Consider the following 20,822-nt stretch of genomic DNA (forward strand, 5'->3'; position numbering starts at 1 on the left):
ATAAAAAATTAGCCGGGAGTGGCGGCATGTGCCTGTAGTCCCAGCTACTCGGGAGGCTGAGGCAGAAGAACTCCTTGAACCTGGGAGGCGGATGTTGCAGTGAGCCGAGATCACGCCATGGCACTCCAGCCTGGGCAACAGGGCGAGACTCCCTCTCTAAAAACAACAACAAAAAACAGGATCAGATGAACTTGCCTTGGGATGTATTCTGTTAAATGCTCACTTGAAAGGCTACCCTAGAAGTGTAAACACAGCATTAATTCTCTCCAATGAATTGCTTGAACTTAAAACAAAATTAGGCTACTCAGTACTTTAACAGAATCAACAACTGCAGTCTGTAACACAGATTTAAGGAATCTAGGCAACAGGTTAAATTAACACAATAATAGAAAAGGTATTGGCAATTACCTGTAGTTTTGTCTTAACCTTGGTATCTAAGGTTACAGCCAAATCAACCGGAAAAATCCACCAGACCCAGGGCATTCCTTTGTTTTTTGTCCTCATGGCCCATCTCACTGCACAGTGGTTTTTTTTGTTTGTTTGTTTTTGTTTTTTTTTGAGACGGAGTCTTGCTTCTTCGCCCAGGTTGGAATGCAGTGGCGTGCTCTCGGCTCACTGCAATCTCCGCCTCCCGTGTTCAAGCAATTCTCCTGCCTCAGCCTCCCACGTAGCTGGGATTACAGACATGTGCCAAAACACTCAGCTAATTTTTGTATTTTCAGTAGAGACAGGGTTTCACCATGTTGGCCAGGCTGGTCTCAAACTCCTGACCTCAAGTGATCTGCCCGCCTCGGCCTCCCAAAGTGCTGGGATTACAAGTGTAAGCCATCACACCCGGCCAGCACAGTGGTTCTTAAATGCCATTATTTCCTTTTCATTTTAAGTGGCTTCTACATAGGTCTGAATTACTTAATTTGAACTCATATTCCAGATTCCTGCAGAAAGAATATGATAGTCTTTTCTCCTTGCCCACCTGCCAAGCAAGTTGCCAGAAAGAGTATCAAATACACATTTCCACCCTGGGCAGTCTACATATTACTATAGTTGTGTGTTTGTTTTTGTTTGCATGTTCGTCATTTCAAGACCAATGATGATAATGAAGAATGCATGTTAGAGAAAAAAGAAAAAAAGTGCTGATGCCTAGTAAAAGTTCTTCATTGAAATATTTGCTTTGCAGAAGCAATTAAACACAATTTTTATAATGAAATAAAACACAGAGAGTGGTGTGGAGTGAACCTGAAAATTTCAAAGGCCTAGGGCATTAAGAAAAGTTACAGTATGTATCAATACAATTTCTGCCTAAATTTATTTATTTTATTTATTAATTTTGAGACAGAGTCTCACTCTGTCATCCAGGCTGGAATGCAGTGGCACGATCTCAGCTCACTGCAACCTCTGTCTCCCAGTTCAAGCAATTCTCATGCCTCAGCCGCCCACGTAGCTGGGATTACAGGTATGTGCCACCACATCCAGCTAACTTTTGTATTTTCAGTAGAGACAGGGTTTTACCATGCTGGCCAGGCTGGTCTTGAACTCCTGACCTCAGGTCATCTGCCTGCCTCAGCCTCCCAAAGTGCTGGGATTACAGGTGTGAGCCACTGCAACTGGCCTGCCTACATTTATACCAAAGAAAATCTTGGCTGGCGCGGTGGCTCATGCTTATAATCCCAGCACTTTGGGAGGCAGAGGCAGGTAGATCAACTAAGGTCAGGAGTTCGAGACCAGCCTGGCCAAAATGGTGAAACCCCATCTCTACAAAAATACAAAAACTAGCCAGGCATGATGGCTGGTGCCTGTAATCCCAGCTACTTGGGAGGCTGAGGCAGGAGAATCGCTTGAACCTGGGAGGTGGAGGTTGCAGCGAGCCCAGATCACGCCATTGCACTCCAGCCTGGGTGACGGAGCAAGAATGTCTCAAAAAAAAAAAAAAAAGAAAAGAAAAAAGAGATCTTTAAGTCTTGCTAAATGGGTGTGCTTGCATTGCTCAGGCAGAAATGTAATTTAACAAATGATAGTAATAATAAATTGCATTATAATTACATCATAATTAACATATGACTTATGAGAAAAGAATGCCTTTTTTTTTTTGAGACAGGGTCTCACTCTGTCACGCAGGCTAGAGTGCAGTGGTGTGATCACAGTTTACTGCAGCCTCGCCTCCTGAGCTCAGGTGATCCTCTTCCAAGTAGCTGGGAACACAGGCGCTTGCCACCACACCTAGCTAATTTTTAGGTTTTTTTGTAGAGACAGGGTCTCCCGATATTGCCCAGGCTGGTCTCAAATTTCCGAGCTCAACCAATCCTCCCACCTCAGCCTCCCAAAATGCTGAGATTACAGGTGTGGGCCATGGTACCCAGCCACCTATGTTATTCTGGAGGACGTACTTATCATAACATGTATGACATACTAAATTATATTATACGAAAAAAACTTAAGTCATAGTCTCTGCCTTCAAACACTTAATGTTTTAGTCATGGAGACTGTTATGGTTAATTTTAGGTGTCAACTTGACCAGATTAAGAAATACCTAGAGGGCCTGTAATCCCAGCACTTTGGGAGGCCGAGGCGGGAGGATCACCTAAAGTCGGGAGTTTGAGACCAGCCTGACCAACATGGAGAAACCCCGTCTCTACTAAAAATACAAAATTAGCCGGGCGTGGTGGCACATGCCTGTAATCCCAGCTACTCGGGAAGCTAAGGCAGGAAAATCGCTTGAACCCGGGAGGCAGAGGTTGTGGTGAGCCAAGATTGCACTATTGCACTACAGCCTGGGCAACAAGAGGAAACTCCATCTCAAAAAAAGAAAAAAAAAGAAAAGAAAAGAAAAAGAAATGCCTAGATAACTTGTAAAGCTTTACTTCTGGGTGCCTTTGAGGGTATTTCCAAAGGAGACTGGCATGTGAGTCAGTGGACTGAGTGGGGAAGATCTGCTCTCAATATGAGTGGGCACCATCCAATTGACCGAGGACCCAGAACAAAAAAGGTGAGAAAAAAATATTTCTTCCTTCTGGAGCTGAGACACTCTTCTCAGACTTCTGCTCTCAGACTTCAGAACTCCAGGCCCTCCGCCTTGAGACTTGAAGATTTCACAACTTGGACTGAGCCAGCTACCAGCATTCCAGGGTCTCCTGTGATGGGTCTTTTCAGTCTCCATAATTTCCTGAGCCAATTCCCTAATAAATCTCCTCATAGATCTGTATCTATATCTATCTGTTATCTATCCTATTGGTTCTGTCTCTCTGGAGAACCCTAACACAAGGACTGAATAAATAAACAGGTAAATGACTTTGATACCTTACACTTATTATTAAATGTAGTGGAGTTTTACAAAGAAACAAAACTTGTACCCACAATTAATAAACATTCACAGAGTATTTTGTCTTTTTCTTAAAAAAAAAACAACCCTGGAAAATCATATGCTTTCCAAATTAATGAGATCTACGACAATTTAAATGGAATGTAAATCAATACACTTATGAGGTTTTGTTTTGTTTTTGTAACAAGGCCTTGCACTGTCGCCCAGGCTGGAGTGCAGTGGTGCAATCAGGGCTCACTCCAAGCTTGACCTTCCAGGCCCAAGTGATCCTCCCACCTCAGCCTTTCAAGTAGCTGAGACTACAGGCATGTGCCACCATGCCAGGCTAATTTTTTTCATTTTTGTAGAGATGAGGATTCTCCTTATGTTGCCCAGACTGGTCCGGAACTCCTGGGCTCAAGTGATCCTCTGGCCTCTGATTCCCAAAGTGCTGGCATTACAGGCATGAGCCACTGCGGGTGTGTGTGTGTGTGTGTGTGTGTGTGTGTGTGTGTGTGTGTCGTGTGTGTGTGTGTGTGTGTGTGTGTCTCTCCGTGTGCGCTCGAGTGATCCTCCCGCCTCGGCCTCCCAAAGCGCTGGGATTACAGGCATGAGACACTGCACCCGGCCAATACACTTATGATTTTAATTATAATATTTACACCAATGAAAACACTAGTAAAAAGGTAAAACAGCTGCCAATTTAATGTGACCACTTAGTCTAAACAGGCTAGTAGAAATGAAGAAATTTTAACCTGTAAATGCAACAAAAAGCCAGAAATGAATGGGAAGACATTATGATCTCCAGAAAAGTTTGGCTAAATTTTCCCCAGCCCATTGTCTTAGCGGGGTAGGGAATTGCAGACGGCCCTTAAATATGGTCATTTTTGGTTGAGAACTCATGTGGAAAGTCCTCAAAACCAAATTCCAACTCCTGTTTTACTGTTTTTTCCCCTCGAGCTTGCTGAGTTGTCTTGGCTCTCCTGGAAAATACATGGCTCAAAAAATAAAATAGAAGTTTTAGCGGTGTGAATCTAGTAGTCGACTACAGGGGGTATTAAAAATAAACACTCCATCCCGGCTAACACGTGAAACCGCGTCTCTACGAAAAATACAAAAAAAAATTAGCCGGGCGTGGTGGTGGGTGCCTGTAGTCCCAGCTACTAGGGAGGCTGAAGCAGGAGAATGGCGTGAACCCGGGAGGCGGAGCTTGCAGTGAGCCGAGATCCTGCCACTGCACTCAAGCCTGGACGACAGTGCGAGACTCCTTCTCAAAAAATAAAAATAAAAAAAAAATAAAATTAATTAATTAAAAAAAAATTAAAACCACCACCAGAGCAAACACAGGGCTTACAATACCTTCCACTTGCTGTTTTATTTTACATAAAACCATGACGATTAAAAAGCTGGCCTCTCAGCTTTCCGGGTATTGGTTTGTTTTCCCCCTAAACTGTCGTTTTTATAGGCACTTGCACTGTCTTCTCAGCAGAATTGCCAATGGCCTTCCTCGAGTCCTACGTTTAGCGATTGGCAAGAATCACGCACTGACGGAGCTCGACTCCGGTGGGCACAAGGAAGTAGGCAAGGAAGCAGGAAGAAGCAAGAGGCGCACAGATGGGCGGGATCTGCACTGGAGACGGTGCGACCTTGCGGGGCGGTGCAAGCTGGCGGAACCCGCGTGAGCGGGGTTGGTGTTGCGAAGGGAACTAGTCCGGTGCAGGACGTGGGGCTCTTGCAGCTCAGCTGGTTCCGGCTGGGGAAGATGGCGGTAGCTGGGGCGGTGTCCGGGGAGCCGCTGGTGAATTGGTGCACCCAGCAGTTGCGGAAGACTTTCGGCCTGGATGTCAGCGAGGAGATCATTCAGTGAGAACAGTTCGGGTCCAAGCGGGGAAGGAGCTCTGGGATGTGCACTGCCTGAGCGAACCGGGAAGCGGGGAGGACTGAAAAGTTAAGAGAGAAATGTGATAAAGGGGCTGCAGTCTGTAGTCTGTAGGCGTCGAATTTTGGCCTCCACCTTTGTAGTTTAGTTTCTGGAATAGGGTGTCCGGCTCCACAATCTGCCGGTCGGGCTTTTTTCCTGGGAAGGCGCCCAATCTGTAATAATTAGAACTGCAAGGCTGTCCCAGGAGCCAGTTTCCTTTCTAGAGAGGAGGGGCAGGTCAAACTGTATTTCCTAACTTTGAACTCCTTACTCTTTTATTTATTTATTATTATTATTGTTATTATTGAGACGGAGTCTCTGTCGCCGAGGCTGGAGTGCGGTGGCGCGATATTGGCTCACTGCAACCTCCGCCTTCCGGGTTCAGGTGATTCACCTGCCTCAGCCTCCCAAGTAGCTGGGATTACAGGCACGCACCACCACACCCGGCTAATTTTTTTAAATTTTTAGTAGAGTCGGGGTTTCACCATGTTGGCCAGACTAGTCTCCAGCTCCTGACCTCAAGTGATCCGCCCGCCCCGACCTCCCGAAGGCTGGGGTTACAGGCATGAGCCACCGCACCCAGATATACTCTGAACATTTTAGTCAGCCCAGTCTGAGTTGTGTCAGTAGAGCCAACAGGGTCAGCTGTGTCAATAGGATCTAGAATTTAAGTGGAAGCGGCGTGGTAGAGTACAAATAGCTTCTGACTCTGGAGTCTCAGATTCTATATTCTGTTGTCGTTTATCTGTTTTAGAACCTAGGACAACTTAATTTTTCTCTCTGTACCCTGGTTTCTTTATTTATAAGATGAATCATTAGTAAAGCTTATCATGCTTTATGACGCCTATGAAATGGAGATGGTGAACATGACTTAATATCTACTTTCAACTGATTAAAGAACATTTGTTGCGCTACTGTTACACGCCAGGTGCTGGGGTAACAAAGACAAGACAGTTGGGTTCCCCTTCGTTGATGAGTGCTGAGGTTGGGGAAGTGAAGGGGCTTATTGGAGCACAAAATAAAGGATCCTTATTAAGATTTGAAAAACTCGGAAGGTTTATTGGAAAAGATGACTTTCACCCGAGAACTAAGGAATACACAGAGGTGGAGGTCCAAAGTGTTCAGGCAGGGGAGAAAACTACAAAAATGGGACTTGATCGAAGAACTGAAAGTGTTCCATAATTTGATTCCTTGGTCACTGATGCTGAAACCTAAATTGCAGTTCTAGGGCTTTTGTAGGAAGTAAGATGAGTTTCTGAGTTTCGGAGAAAATAGACTTCTGGCAAGGAGACAGTTAAAGTAGGTTATTTTAATGGATTTTTTTGAGGCCCTAGGAGATGGCTCAAGCCCTTATTCCCAGCACTTTGGGAGGTGGAGGTGGGAGGATTGCTTGAGACTGAGAGTTGGAGACCAGCCTGGGCAACATAGCGAGGCCCTGTCTCTACAGAAATAAAAAAAGTAAACAACAAGATAAAGGATTTTTTTGAACACTAGAATAGACAACAAAACAAAACAGCGAAATCTTATGGTTTGGCTTTACCCTTGCTTGAACGCAGTCAGATTAAGTATTTAGTAGTTTTCAAGCATTTTTTAAAGCAGTGGAATGCTATCAAATGAAATAATGAAACTTTGCAATATATAAAACAGAAAAGTGTTTTTTACGAATATAAGTTTAAAATTTTCACTTTTTTTTTTTTTTTTTTTGAGGCAGAGTCTTACTCTGTTGCCCAGGCTGGAGTGCAGTGGTGCGATCTCAGCTCACTGCAACCTCCGCCTCCCAGGTTCAAGCGATTCTCCTGTCTCAGCCTGCCGAGCAGCCGGGATTACAGGTGCGCACCACCATGCCCGGCTAATTTTTGTGTTTTTAGTAGAGATGGGGTTTCACCATGTTGACCAGGGTGGTCTCCTGACCTCAGATGATCCAACCGCCTCAGCCTCCCAAAGTGCTGGGATTACAGGCATGAGCCACCACGCCTGGCCCAATTTTCACATATTTATTGTAAATATGTGTATTATATTAAATATTAAATATATTAAATATTAAATATATCAAATATTATATTAAATATATTAAATATGTGTATTATATTAAATACAGTATTAAAAAAAAAGATTGAGGTGGCCAGGTGCAGTGGTTCATGCGTGTAATCTAAGCACTTTGGGAGGCCGAGGCAGGCGGATCATTTGAAGTCAGGAATTTCAGACCAGCCTGGCCAACATGGCGAAACCCCCACTCTACTAAAAATACAAAACTTAGCCGGGTGTGGTGGAGCGTGCAGGTTGTCTCAGTTACTCGGAAGGCTGAGGCAGGAGAATCCCTTGAACACGGGGGCAGAGGTTGCAGTGAGCTGGTATCGCACCACTGCACTCCATCCTGGGTGACAGAGTGAGACCTCATCTCAAAAAAAAAAAGAAAAAATAAAGATTGAGGCTATTTTTGATAATTAACAATTTGAAATAGGGTAAGAATGATAGGTGTAGTCTTCTCAGTCTAGAATCCAGTTGTATTTTGTTTGGATTACACAGTATCAAGAAAATGCGTTCTCAGGCCAGGCATGGTGGCTCACGCCTGTAATCCTAGCACTTTAGGAGGCCAAGGCAGGCGGACCACCTGAGGTCAGGAGTTCGAGACCAGCCTGGCCAACATGGTGAAACCCCATCTCTACTAAAAATACAAAAAAAAAATTAGCCAGGTGTGGTGGCGGGCACCTCTAATCCCAGCTACTCGGGAGGCTGACGCAGGAGAATCGCTTGAACCCAGGAGGCAGAGGTGTTGCAGTGAGCTGATATCTCACCACTGCACTCCAGCCTGGGTGACAGAGCGAGACTCCATCTCAAAAAAAAAAAAAAAAAAAAAATTATTTTCCCCCTGGGAAAGGGGGTCAGCACCCATCGGCATGTATTATGCTAAGATACTATTTGAAGCATTTGTTAGGTATTCACTAGTATTGCACAACAGGCTATTATGCCATGATGAAAGCATTTGCTGTGGCTTGCCTGGCATTTAATTGAGAATTACCCAGGTGTATGTACTACAGTAATGTACTAACTTGAACAATTTTATATGAGTGGCCTGAATTTTTGAAATAGCACAGAGCTCTTAACTTTTTTTTTTTTGTTCTTTTTTGAGACGGAGTCTCACTCTGTCGCCTAGGCTGGAGTGCAGTGGCAGGATCTCGGCTCACTGCAACCTCCACCTCCCAGGTTCAAGCAGTTCTCCTGCCTCAGCCTCCCCAGTAGCTTGGACTACAGGCTCGTGACACCATGCCCAGCTAATTTTTGTATTTTTAGTGGAGATGGGATTTCACCATGTTGGCCAGGATGGTCTGGGTCTCCTGACCTTGTGATCTGCCCGCCTCAGCCTCCCAAAGTGCTGGGATTACAGGCGTGAGCCACTGCACCTGGCCTTAACTTTCTAATTAGTGATACATTTATAAGACATAAATAGCTATACACAGAGTTAACAAAATAAACTTTGGTCCACAATCTGGATGAGTTCATATTATTTTGATAAGATTTGGTATATAACATATTTGGATGAATGTTGTTCTTTATTATACCTTGTTAAGTAGTTAAAATGACATTTATTCAAATGGTTCTGGAACTCTCTTCCCTGGTTGTTTGAAAAATACTCCAGGGTTGGCCAGGTGCAGTGGCTCAACCTGTAATCCCAGCACTTTGGGAGGCTGAGGCAGGTTGATCACTTGAGGTCAGGAGTTCAAGACCAGCCTGCCCAACACGGCAAAACCTTGTCTCTACTAAAAATTCAAAAAGTTAGCCGGGCGCAGTGGTGCCCGCCTGCAGTCCCAGCTACTCAGGAGGCTGAGGCAGGAGAATTTCTTGAACCTAGGAGCCATAGGTTGCAGTGAACCGAGATAGCACCACTGCTCTCCAGCCTGGGTGACAGAGTGAGACTCTGTCTCAAAAAAAAAAAAAAAAAAAAAAAAGCCAGGTACAGTGGCTCAGCCTGTAATTCCAGCACTTTGGGAGGCTGAGGCGGGCGAATCACTTGAGGTCAGGACTTCGAGACCAGCCTGGCCAACATAGTGAAACCCTGTCTCTACTAAAAAAAAAAAAAGCAAAAACAAAAATTAGCCGGGTGTGGTTGTGCGCGCCTGTAATCCCAGCTACTCAGGAGGCTGAGGTAGGAGAATCACTTGAACCTGGGAAATGGAGTTTGCAGTGAGCTGAGATCGCACCACTGCACTCCAGCCTGGGAGACTGAGTGAGACTCTGTCTCAAAAAACAAAAAAACCCTCCAGGGTTAAATGATCCCTTGGGATTCCTTACAGTTTTGCAAGTCTTTGATAGCAGTTAATCTTTTGGTGGGGACTGGTAAGTTTGGGGATCAAGATGATTAAAATGTGTAAGTCCTGAAAAACCATTGTCTTTTCTAATCCATAGTAATTAGAAGATGCCTGTTTTTGGGGGGTGTGTGTGTATGTGTGTGTGTATTTTTAGTAGAGACGGGGTTTCACCACGTTGGCCAAGCTGGTCTCTAACTCCTAACCTCAGGTGATCCACCCGCCTCAGCCTCCCAAAGTGCTGGGAGCCACCATGCCCCACCGTTTTTGCTTGTTTGAGACAGAGTCTCATTCTGTTGCTCAGGCTGGAATGTAATGGCGCAATCATGGCTCTGCAGCCTTCACCTCTGAGACTCAAAGGATCCTTCCACTTCAGCTTCCCAAGTAGCTAGGACTACAGGCACATGCCTCCATGCCTGGCTAATTTTAATCTTTCTTCTAGAGACAAGGTTTCCCTATGTTGCCCAGGCTGGTCTCTAACTCCTGGGCCCAAGTGATCCTCCAGCCTCAGCCTCCCAAATTGTTGGGATTACAGGCATGGGCTCCCGCACCCAGTCAGAATATTCTCTTAGTGAGGCCCAAAGGCACAAATTTGTTTACCTCTAGAGCATAATTCTGCAATTCCACCATTACACTGTGAAAAGAATGCAGTACATATGATACCAATCATAGGACAATTTCATAATTTTTTAAAAGATATAGCACTATGGTAATAATTTTTCTTGCATTCCATATCATTGTGTCTGAATTACAGTTTCTTCAGGTTTTACGCTGTTTTCAGTGTCTTGTATGTTAATTTTTTTTTTTTTTGAGAGGGAGTCTCGCTCGCCCAGGCTGGAGTGCAGTGGCGCGATCTCAGCTCACTGCAAGCTCTGTCTCCCGGGTTCACGCCATTCTCCTGCCTCAGCCTCCCGAGTAGCTGGGAGTACAGGCGCCTGCTACCATGCCCACCTAATTTTTTTTTTTTTTTGTATTTTTTTTTTAGTAGAGACAGGGTTTCACCATGTTAGCCAGGATGGTCTCCATCTCCGGACCTGGTGATCCACCCACCTCAGCCTCCCAAAGTGCTGGGATTACAGGCGTGAGCCACCGCGCCCGGCCACTTATGTGTTAATTTATAAGTAATTTTTATCACTTCTTTCTCCTGTAATGATAAGATGTTCACTGTGGAAAACTAAAAAAATCAGAAAAGGATAAAAAAGTAAACCAAAATTACCATAATAATTACAACCCAGAAATAAGCACTGTTTCTTTCTCTTTTTTCCCATATATATTATAATGTAATACATTTTAAAAACATCTTTATTGTAGGAAAAAAGAAAATAAAAATAAATTAAAACTACCTTTAATTCCATCACTCACTAGTAATCGTTTTGGTGTATAATGTTGTTTTTTTCCTACACATAAGCGTATGTATGTATACATTCATACCAGTTAGGATCATATTGTATTTCTAGTATCTAGCATAGTACTTGGCTCAGAGTAAACACTCTAATAGATTAATGAATGGTTTTTACTACCTAGATCTCTGTTAAGATTACTGAGAAACAGTGTAAGTTAGTCTTGTTTCAACAACTTATATCTTTGCCTCCTGAGGTATGTTTTGTCAATTGAGAGTGCTGAAGAGATACGAGAATATGTTACTGATCTCCTCCAGGGAAATGAAGGCAAAAAAGGTCAATTCATAGAAGAACTTATAACCAAATGGCAAAAGAATGATCAGGAGTTGATTTCTGATCCTTTGCAGCAGTGCTTCAAAAAAGATGGTAAGTTAATATAATTAAGCAAATGTTGAAATATTGGTAAGTGGGCAGGCTTAAAGAATTTTTTATTTTATTTTATTTTTTTGCCATCTTGTGTTTCTTCACAGCTAACTTAAACAGAATCATATGTATACATATTTTTAGTTCGGTTCTACTCAATCCGTAATGAATATTGCTCTAGTTGTTTTTCAACTTAGAAAATATCACAAAAAGGCCGGGCGCGGTGGCTCATGCCTGTAATCCCAGCACTTTGGGAGGCCGAGGCGGGCGGATCACGAGGTCAGGAAATCGAGACCATCCTGGCTAACACGGTGAAACCCCATCTCTACTAAAAATACAAAAAGTTAGCCAGGCATGGTTGGAGGCGCCTGTAGTCCCAGCTACTGGGGAGGCTGAGGCAGGAGAATGGCGTGAAACCGGGAGGTGGAGCTTGCAGTAAGCTGAGATAGTGCCACTGCACTCCAGCCTAGGCGACAGAGCGAGACTCCATCTTAAAAAAAAAAAAAAAGGAAAATATCACAAAAAAATGTGTGTTTACAGACACAAATGTGGCTTCAGAATAATTTGAAAATTTTATACATAAACATTTTTCAGTCATGTGCATACCTGGATGTAAGTAAAGTGTTGATTGACTGTAGTATGAATAGCATTTAGAGATAACTGCTTAAACAGTACAAAAGATGAGCACCAAACTAAATAATCTTAAGTTATTATGCAATCTACAATATCAGAATTTTGTTTGAGACAGGGTCTCCCTTTCATTGCCCAGGCTGGAGTGATGTGGCTTGATCCCAGCCCACTGCAGCCTCTGCTTCCTGGGCTCAGACGATTCTCCCACCTCAGCCTCCTGAGTAGCTGGGACTACAGGCGTGTGTTACCACACCTGGCTAATTTTTGTATTTTTTTCTAGAGATAGGGTCTCACTCTGTTGTCCAGGGTGCTCTCAAACCCCTTGGTTCAAACGATCCACCTGTCTCGGCCTCTCAAAGTGCTGGGATTATGCATGTGAGCCACTAAGCCTGATTTTAGGAATATCAGATTTTAATTTAACTTCTTAATCCCAGCCACTTGTTTGAGTTCTTTTTCATTGACTGCACTCTTGAAAATGATGATTTAAATTTAATTCTGGTTTGACAGGAAAAGATAATTAAAAATCTTCATGACGATATCTTGACTCTAAATATTAACCATCACTTTAGTTTATTAGCTATATTAGTTCACCAGGAATCCTCTTATCAATCTGTGTGTGTGTGTATTTTTTTTTTCTATCTTTAAAGAAATTTTAGATGGGCAGAAATCAGGTGACCATCTAAAGCGGGGTAGGAAGAAAGGGAGAAACAGACAGGAAGTTCCTGCATTTACGGAACCTGACACGACTGCAGAGGTTAAAACACCTTTTGATTTGGCCAAGGTGAGTGCTTATAGATTGAAGCTTTTTCTGACTATTGGAGAAGAGGAAGTGACTAATACATTTCAGAGAGCAAAGTGTACAAATTGGTCTAGAATGGCAATTTTTCAACAAATGCATGAATTTTAGGGAGAAAAAGTTATATGTACTCCTTTCTATATGGTAGATTTTTTGTTTGGTAACCTGATTAGTATTATAAAGACATCTTTGCTTTTTTTTTTTTTTTTTTCCAGGACAGAGTCTTGCTCTGTTTCCAGTCTGGAGTGCGGTGGTGCGATCTCTGCTCATTGCAACCTCCGTTTCCTGGGTTCAAGCAATTCTCCTGCTTCAGTCTCCCGAATAGCTGGGACTACAGGCATGCACCACCATACCCAGCTAATTTTTTTTTTTTTTTTTTTTTTGAGACAGAGTCTCACTCTGTCGCCCAGGCTGGAATGCAGTGGTGCAATCTCAGCTCACCACAACCTCTGCCTCCTGGGTTCAAGCGATTCTCCTGCCTTAGCCTCCTGAGTAGCTGGGACTACATGCATACACTGCCATGCCCAGCTAATTTTTCGTATTTTAGTAGAGATGGGGTTTCACCAAGTTGCCCAAGCTGGTCTTGAACTCCTGAGCTCAGGCAATCCACCCACCTTGGCCTCCCAAAGTGCTAGGATTACAGGCATGAGCCACCGCACCTGGCCCTGTTTTTGAACTTTAAATAAATGGAGCTAAATAGTGTGTACTCTTATATCTAGCTGCTTTTTTTTTTTTTTTTTTTTTTTTTTTTCCGAGATGGAGTCTTGCTCTGTCACCCAGGCTGGAGTGCAGTGGTGCAATCTTGGCCCACTGCAACCTCTGCCTTCCTGGTTCAAGCGATTCTCCTGCCTCAGTCTCCTGAGTAGCTGGGATTACAGGCGCGCATGCTACCACACCCAGGTAATTTTTGTATTTTTTTAGTAGAGATGGGGTTTCACCATGTTGGCCAGGCTGGTCTTGAACTCCTGACCTCAAGCAATCTGCCTGCCTTGGCCTCTCAAAGTGCTGGGATTACAGGCGTGAGCAACTGTGCCCAGCCAGTGTCTAGCTTCTTTCAATTTATGAGATTCATCTCTACTCTGGGCAGCTATACTTTCTCATTCTCATTGCTACACAGAATTTTATGAAGTGATATACATCACAATTTATCCATTCTATTATTTGGATAGTTTCCAATTCCAATGCAACAGTGAACATTCTTGTATGTATTTTTGGTGAACATATTTACACATTTCTGTTTAGTATATATCTAGGAGTTGAATTGCTGTGTCATAGAGCATGCATATGTTCAACTTCAGTTGATATGAGTTTGCAGGACTGCCAGCAGTGTATGAGAGGTCTAATTCTTTTGTATCTTTGCTAACACTTCATATTTTCTCTTTTTCAGTTTAGCCATTCTGGTTGGTATTTAGTGGTATTGCATTTTGTTTTCGTTTTTGCATTATTTTGACGACTAATGAAATTGAGCACTTTTTCATATGCCTGTTAGTCATTAGGATATCTTTTGTTATGAAGTTCTTATTAGGTTTTTTTGCCCTTTTTTTTTTTGGAGATGGGATCTCGCTCTGTTGCCCAGTGGTACGAACTCGACTAACTGCAACCTCCACCTTCTGTTTTTCTATTGTATTGTCTGTCCTTTTCTTACTGGTTTCTGATTGAGTCAACTTTGTATTTATTTTTCTTATTTTATTAATTGCCCATATTTCCAAATCTGTGAATATCATCTGCTTTTAGAGGCATTCTTGTTTCTTATGATCTCCAATTTAGCTGTGCTTAAAGATGTCATATAAACAGATTTAACTGCTACATTTACCTTCCACTAGCCATAGTAATGGGCTGAAAGCTACTAGCAGAAAAGACAAGGTAATTATCAGCTAGTTTTTGTAGAGTATAACCTTTCCTCAGAACCTTGATTATAACTAATTTGTATTTCTTCCTTTCCCTGCCTTCTTTCTTGGTTCTTGGATATTATATAAGTTGTTATTGAACAGAACTGAGCATTTTCTCCCTTGACTTTTTACATTGTCATTAATTATTTGATGTTATTTTGATGTCTTTGTACGATTAGGCACAAGAGAACAGCAACTCCGTAAAAAAGAAGACAAAGTTTGTCAATTTATACACAAGAGAGGGACAGGACAGGCTTGCAGTCCTGCTCCCTGGTCGCCACCCTTGTGATTGCCTGGGCCAGAAGCACAAGCTCATCAATAACTGTCTGATCTGTGGGCGCATTGTCTGTGAACAAGAAGGCTCAGGCCCTTGCTTATTCTGTGGCACTCTGGTAAATTATTTCTTTTCTATTTTATTTTACTGTGCTTTGTGTTAATACGCGGGGCCATTCAGATCTCAAGTAATTTCTCTTTTTTTTTTTTTTTTGTTGAGACGGAGTCTCACTTTGTCGCCCAGGCTGGAGTGCAGTGGCACAATCTCGGCTCGCTGCAGGCTCCGCCTCCCGGGTTCATGCCATTCTCCTGCCTTAGCCTCCTGAGTAGCTGGGACTACAGGTGCCCGCCACCACGCCCAGCTAATTTTTTGTATTTTTAGTAGAGACGGGGTTTTACAGTGTTAGCCAGGATGGTCTCGATCTCCTGACCTTGTGATCTGCCTGCCTCGGCCTCTCAAAGTTCTGGGATTACAGGCATCAGCCACCATGCCTGGCCTTCTCTTTTTCTTAGTAAATTTCTTCCCTAAAATATCCAGTGAACTCGAGTATCAGGGATATGATTAGTTAGAAACCCAAGGTTAGGCCAGGCACAGTGGCACACGCCTGTAGTCCCAACACTTTGGGAAGCCAAGGTGGGTTTTGGGAGGCTGAGGTGGGAGGATCACTTGAGCCCAGGAGTTTGAGACTAGCCTGGGCAATATGGGAAGACCCTGTCTCTACAAAAAAAAAAAAAAATATTTTTAATTAGCTGTGCTGGGTATGGTGGTGCATACCTGTGGTAGCAGTTACATGAGGGGCTGAAATGGGAGCTTCACTTGATCCCAAGACGTCCAGGCTGCAGTGAGAGAGAGAGTCCTTGTCTCAGAAGAAAGAAAGAACCCCAGGTTATATCCTAGTACTGAGGCCATTAATGAGAAGGGTTTGAGAACATACATTGTTGAGCGATCCGAGGGCTAGGAGCCACTGTGACAGAATCCTCAGATCATTATAGCTTCTATTTCCAGGATTCCACCTTGTCATAGCTCTGCTTTGTCTGAGAGAATGACCTCAAGAATGTAGTGATAATGACTCACAAAAACCCTTAATGAGCTATCTAATTTTACCAAGTTGAGCTGGCTGTCAGAAGCAATGACATTTGGTGTTGGTAAAGGCATCCATTTTATATTACTTCATTTTCTCCTCTTTTCTGATGGGTCCCTTAATTTTTTCTTTTTTCTTTTTTTTTTTTTTTTTTGAGACGGAGTCTCACTCTGTCGCCCAGGCTGGAAAGCAGTGGCGCAATCTCGGCTCACTGCAACCTCTGCCTCCTGGGTTCAAGCAATTCGCCTGTCTCAGCCTCCCTAGTAGCTGGGACAACAGGCGCACACCACCACGCCCGGCTAATTTTTTGTATTTTTAGTAGAGACAGGGTTTCACCATATTGGTCAAGCTGGTCTCGGAACTCCTGACCTCAGGTGATCCACCCATCTCAGTCTGCCAAAGTGCTGGGATTATAGGCGTGAGCCACCGTGCCTGGTGGGACCCTTAATTTTTTTCATATTCTCAGAATAAGCTAATAGACAATGGATGACCTGAAAAATGTAGTGTCTACCAATAAAAGTGTCCATTAAATGGCAGTAAATCTCCTCCCATATGGAGCTTTCTTTTTAGAGCAAGCTCTTATAGCTGCTGGCAGGAACTCTGTGTGTCATTGAGGCAACTGCTAGGAAGTATTGTACAGTGTTTTCACCTAGGTCCCTTGAAGTAATGTAAAGCAGATTGGCCTCGAAGTTTGTTTGTTTTGTTTGTTTGTTTTTTGAGATGGAGTCTCACTCTCTTGCCCAGCCTGGAGTGCAGTGGCTCACTGCAACTTCCGCCTCCTGGGTTCAAGTTCAAGCGATTCTCCTGCGTTAGCCTCTCAAGTAGCTGGGATTACAGGTGCTCACTACCACGCCCAGCTAATTTTTGTATTTTTAGTAGAGACAGGGTTTCTCCGTATTGACCAGGCTGGTCTTGAACTCCTGACCTCAGGTGATCTACCTGCCTCGGCCTCCCAAAGTGCTGGGATTACAGGCATGAGCCACTGCGCCTGGCCCTTGTTTGTTTTTTAGGAAGAGTCTCAGGCCAGGCATGCTGGCTTATGTCTGTAATCCCAGCACTTCGGGAGGCTGAGTTGGGAGGATGACTTGAGACCGGGAGGTGGAGGTTGCAGTGAGCAGAGATGGTGCCACCGCACTCCAGTCTGGGTGACAAAGCCACACCCTGACTCAAAAAAAGAAAAAAAAGAAGAAAAAATAACGTACTTTCAAAGGATAAATATTTCCCACTGTTGAGAATACTGGATAAAACATATGAGACTTTACCATAAAAAGCAACCCAGTTCTAATCATGAAGCCCAAATCTGACAAGAGAAGTTTATTATAAGAAGATGTCTTATTAGAAAGAACCAGAAGCCAGGTATGGTGGCTGATGCCTATAATCCCATTGCTTTCGGAGGCTGAGGAGGGAAGACTGCTTGAGTCCAGGAGTTCAGGACCAGCCTGGGCAACATGGCAAAACCTCATATCTACAAAGAAGTCCCAGCTCCTAAGTAGCTGGGACTACAGGCACACACCACCACGCCAGGCTAATTTTTGTATTTTTTTGTTGAAATGGGGTTTGGCCATGTTGCCCAGGCTGGTCTCGAATTCCTGCACTCAAGCAATCTGCCCACCTCAGCCTCCCAAAGTGCTGGGATTACAGTCATGAGCCACTGTCCCCAGCCTTTTTTTTTTTTTTTTTTTTTTTTTTCCTAAACCATTAAGTCATTCAGGGACATGTGCAGTGATATAAGTTTTTTGTTTGGGTCATAAAAAAGAAATGGAAAGAGATCTGGAGAAAACTCATTTGCATTTTTATATTTTGGTGTGTTTGGATTAAAAAACACCAGTAGTCTCATTATTTTATCATCATCTAATGTGTAATTTCAGGTTACTTTTAGATATATCAAGAAAACAATATAATTTAACTATTGGATCACATGTCTTACTCTTATTATTTTACAGGTGTGTACTCATGAGGAACAAGATATTTTACAGCGTGACTCAAACAAGAGCCAGAAACTGCTAAAGAAACTCATGTCAGGTAGACAGCAGTCTTGTAATTGGAACACTGGGATGATGGGTACCTTGTTGCATCTGTGGTTGTTTCTCTTTTCTGTATCCTGGAGTGCAAGATGCAGTTTATTCACTCATTCTCAGTTTTTTTTGTTTTTGTTTTTTTTTTGAGGTGGAGTCTCACTCTTATCGCCCAGGCTGGAGTGCAGTGACGCGATCTCAGCTCACTGCAACCTCCGCCTCCTGGGTTCAAGTGATTCTCCTGCCTCAAACTCCCGAGTAGCTGGGATTACAGGCATGTGCCACCACGCGTAGCTAATATTTACTTTTTTTTTGAGATGGAGTCTCGCTCTGTCACCCAGGCTGGAGTGCAGTGGCGCCAATCTCGGCTCACTGCAACCTCTGCCTCCTGGGTTCAAGCAATTCTCCTGCCTCAGCCTACCAAGTAGCTGGGACTACAGGCACATGCCACCATGCCCAGCTAATTTTTTGTATTTTTAGTAGAGATGGGGTTTCACCATGTTAGCCAGGATGGTCTGACCTCGTGATCTGCCCACCTTGGCCTCCCGAAGTGCTGAGATTACAGGACGGTCTTGATCTCCTGACCTCGTGATCCGCCCACCTTGGCCTCCCAAAGTGCTGAGATTACAGGCATAAGCCACCGCGCCCAGCCAATATTTACATTTTTTTAGTAGAGATGGGGTTTTGCCATGTTGGCCAGGCTGGTCTTGAACTCATGACCTCAAGTGATCTGCCTGCCTTGGCTTCCCAAAGCACTGGGATTACAGGTGTGACCCACTGTGCCTGGCCTATTCACTCATTCTATAAGCATCTATTTTTTAGAAAAATTATTAAGACTACATAACATTGAACAGCAAAATAAATAATAGTATTACATTATAATCTAAAGAATAAAATTAATATCCATGTGACCATACTTGTATAAATAACTGAATAAGTTAATAAAATGGAGAAAGGACAACTCTTCTTATAAAAGAATTCCAGTTAATAAAGTACAAGAAATGAAAATACTAGAAAATCACAATTAGAACACTACAGTAGTAACTGCCACAAGCACGATCCACCAATGGATACTGAAATTATTGGTTGAAAGTTTAAGAACAAGAGATTTACAATGTCATGAAAGACAAGAAAAGATTAAAGAAATGTCACAGATCGGAGTAGACTAAGGATATATATGATGACTAATTGCAGTATATATCTAGTATTAGATCCTAGAACAGAAAAATGACATTAATGGGAAAAAAGTGTTAAAATCCAAATAGTCTGTTTATAGTGTTATACCAATGTTAATTTCTTGGTTTTGATAATTGATAGTTTTGTAAGATAAGATGATAACATTAAAGGAAGCTATGTGAAGGTTATATAGGAACTCTACTTATTTTCTAATTATTTTTATGCCTTTATGCTTGAAACACACCTGACAAAAATGGTTAAGGACATTTTTTTTTTTGAGACGGAGTTTCACTCTTTATGCCCAGGCTGGAGTGCAGTGGTGTGATCTCGGCTTACCGCAACCTTCGCCTCCCGGGTTCAAGCGATTCTTCTGCCTCCGCCTCCCCAGTAGCTGGGATTACAGGCATGCCCCACCACCCTGGCTAATTTTGTGTTTTTAGTAGAGACGGGGTTTCTCCATGTTGGTCAGGCTGGTCTTGAACTCCCGACCTCAGGTGATCCACCCACCTCAGCCTCCCAAAGTGCTGGGATTAAGGTGTGAGCCACCATGCCCGGCCAACATTTTTTTTTCTTTCTTTCTTTTTTTTTTTTTCTGAGACGGAGTTTTGCTCTTGTTGCCCAGGCTGGAGTGCAATGGCGCGATCTCGGCTCACTGCAACCTCCGCCACCTGGGTTCAAGTGATTCTCCTGCCTCAGCCTCTCGAGTAGCTGGGATTATAGGCGCATGCCACCATGTCCAGCTAATTTTTTTGCATTTTTAGTAGAGATGGGGTTCCCCCATGTTGACTAGGCTGGTCTTGAACTCCTGACCTCAGGTGATCTGCCCACCTCAACCTCCCAAAGTGCTGAGATTACAGGTGTGAGCCACCGCACTCGGTCATTTAAAGACATTATTTTTATCTATTATTTAGTTAGTTAGTTTTCAGATGGGGTCTCGCTGTGTCACCCAGGCTGGAGTGCAGTGGCGTGGTCTCGGCTCGCTGCAAGCTCCACCTCCCAGGTTCATGCCATTCTCCTGCCTCAGCTTCCTGAGTAGCTGACTGGCGACGCCCGCCACCATGCCCGGCTAATTTTTTTGTATTTTTTTAGTATAGATGGTGTTTCACCGTGTTAGCCAAGATGGTCTTGATCTCCTGACCTTGTGATCCACCTGCCTCGGCCTCCCAAAGTGCTGAGATTACAGGCGTGAGCCACCGCACCCCTATTTTTTATTTTTTTTAGACAGAGTCTCGCTCTGTTGCCTGGGCTGGAGTGCAGTGGCGCGATCTTGGCTGACTGCAACCTCCGCCTCCTGGGTTCAAGTGATTCTCCTGCCTCAGCCTGCCAGGTAGCTGGGACTACAGGCGTGCACCACTACACCCAGCTAAATTTTGTATTTTTAGTAGAGATGGGGTTTCACCATGTTGGTTGGCCATGATGGTCTTGATCTCTTGACCACGATCGTGATCCACCCGCCTTGGCCTCCCAAAGTGCTGGAATTACAGGCATGAGCCACCGTGCCCAGCAGTTAAGGACATTATTAAAAAGAAAAACAATATACTCATTGCTCACTACTTACGCAGATATTTCATTTTGTTCCTACCTTGATTCATAGTAGTTTTTGTTTTATATCGACAGATTGCTTGGGATTGTAATGTAGTAATCTGTGTAAAAACATTTGTTTTTCCATTTTTCCAAC

General features: G+C 43.5%; 1 protein-coding gene across 5 annotated transcripts in view; it reads left to right on the forward strand.

Annotated features, from left to right (window-relative positions):
• Positions 1 to 4,788: 4,788 nt before the first annotated feature.
• Positions 4,789 to 20,822, forward strand: part of TRIP4 (thyroid hormone receptor interactor 4) — a 69,105-nt gene continuing 53,071 nt past the window's right edge. Inside the window, exons 1-5 of one of the 5 annotated variants that reach the window (XM_054450155.2) lie at positions 4,789 to 5,158; positions 11,117 to 11,286; positions 12,561 to 12,694; positions 14,778 to 14,990; positions 17,897 to 17,975. In XM_054450155.2, the coding sequence (XP_054306130.1) occupies positions 5,058 to 5,158; positions 11,117 to 11,286; positions 12,561 to 12,694; positions 14,778 to 14,990; positions 17,897 to 17,975 (697 nt within the window). In that variant the 5' untranslated portion in view covers positions 4,789 to 5,057. Of the gene's footprint in view, positions 5,243 to 11,116; positions 11,287 to 12,560; positions 12,695 to 14,777; positions 14,991 to 17,896; positions 17,976 to 20,822 lie in introns of all 5 variants that reach the window. The other 4 variants (XM_054450156.2, XM_054450157.2, XM_054450158.2 and 1 more) reach the window with 4 other exon arrangements.

Source organism: Pongo pygmaeus, chromosome 16 (genome assembly GCF_028885625.2).
Source record: "Pongo pygmaeus isolate AG05252 chromosome 16, NHGRI_mPonPyg2-v2.0_pri, whole genome shotgun sequence".
Classification (NCBI taxonomy): Eukaryota; Metazoa; Chordata; class Mammalia; order Primates; family Hominidae; genus Pongo; species Pongo pygmaeus.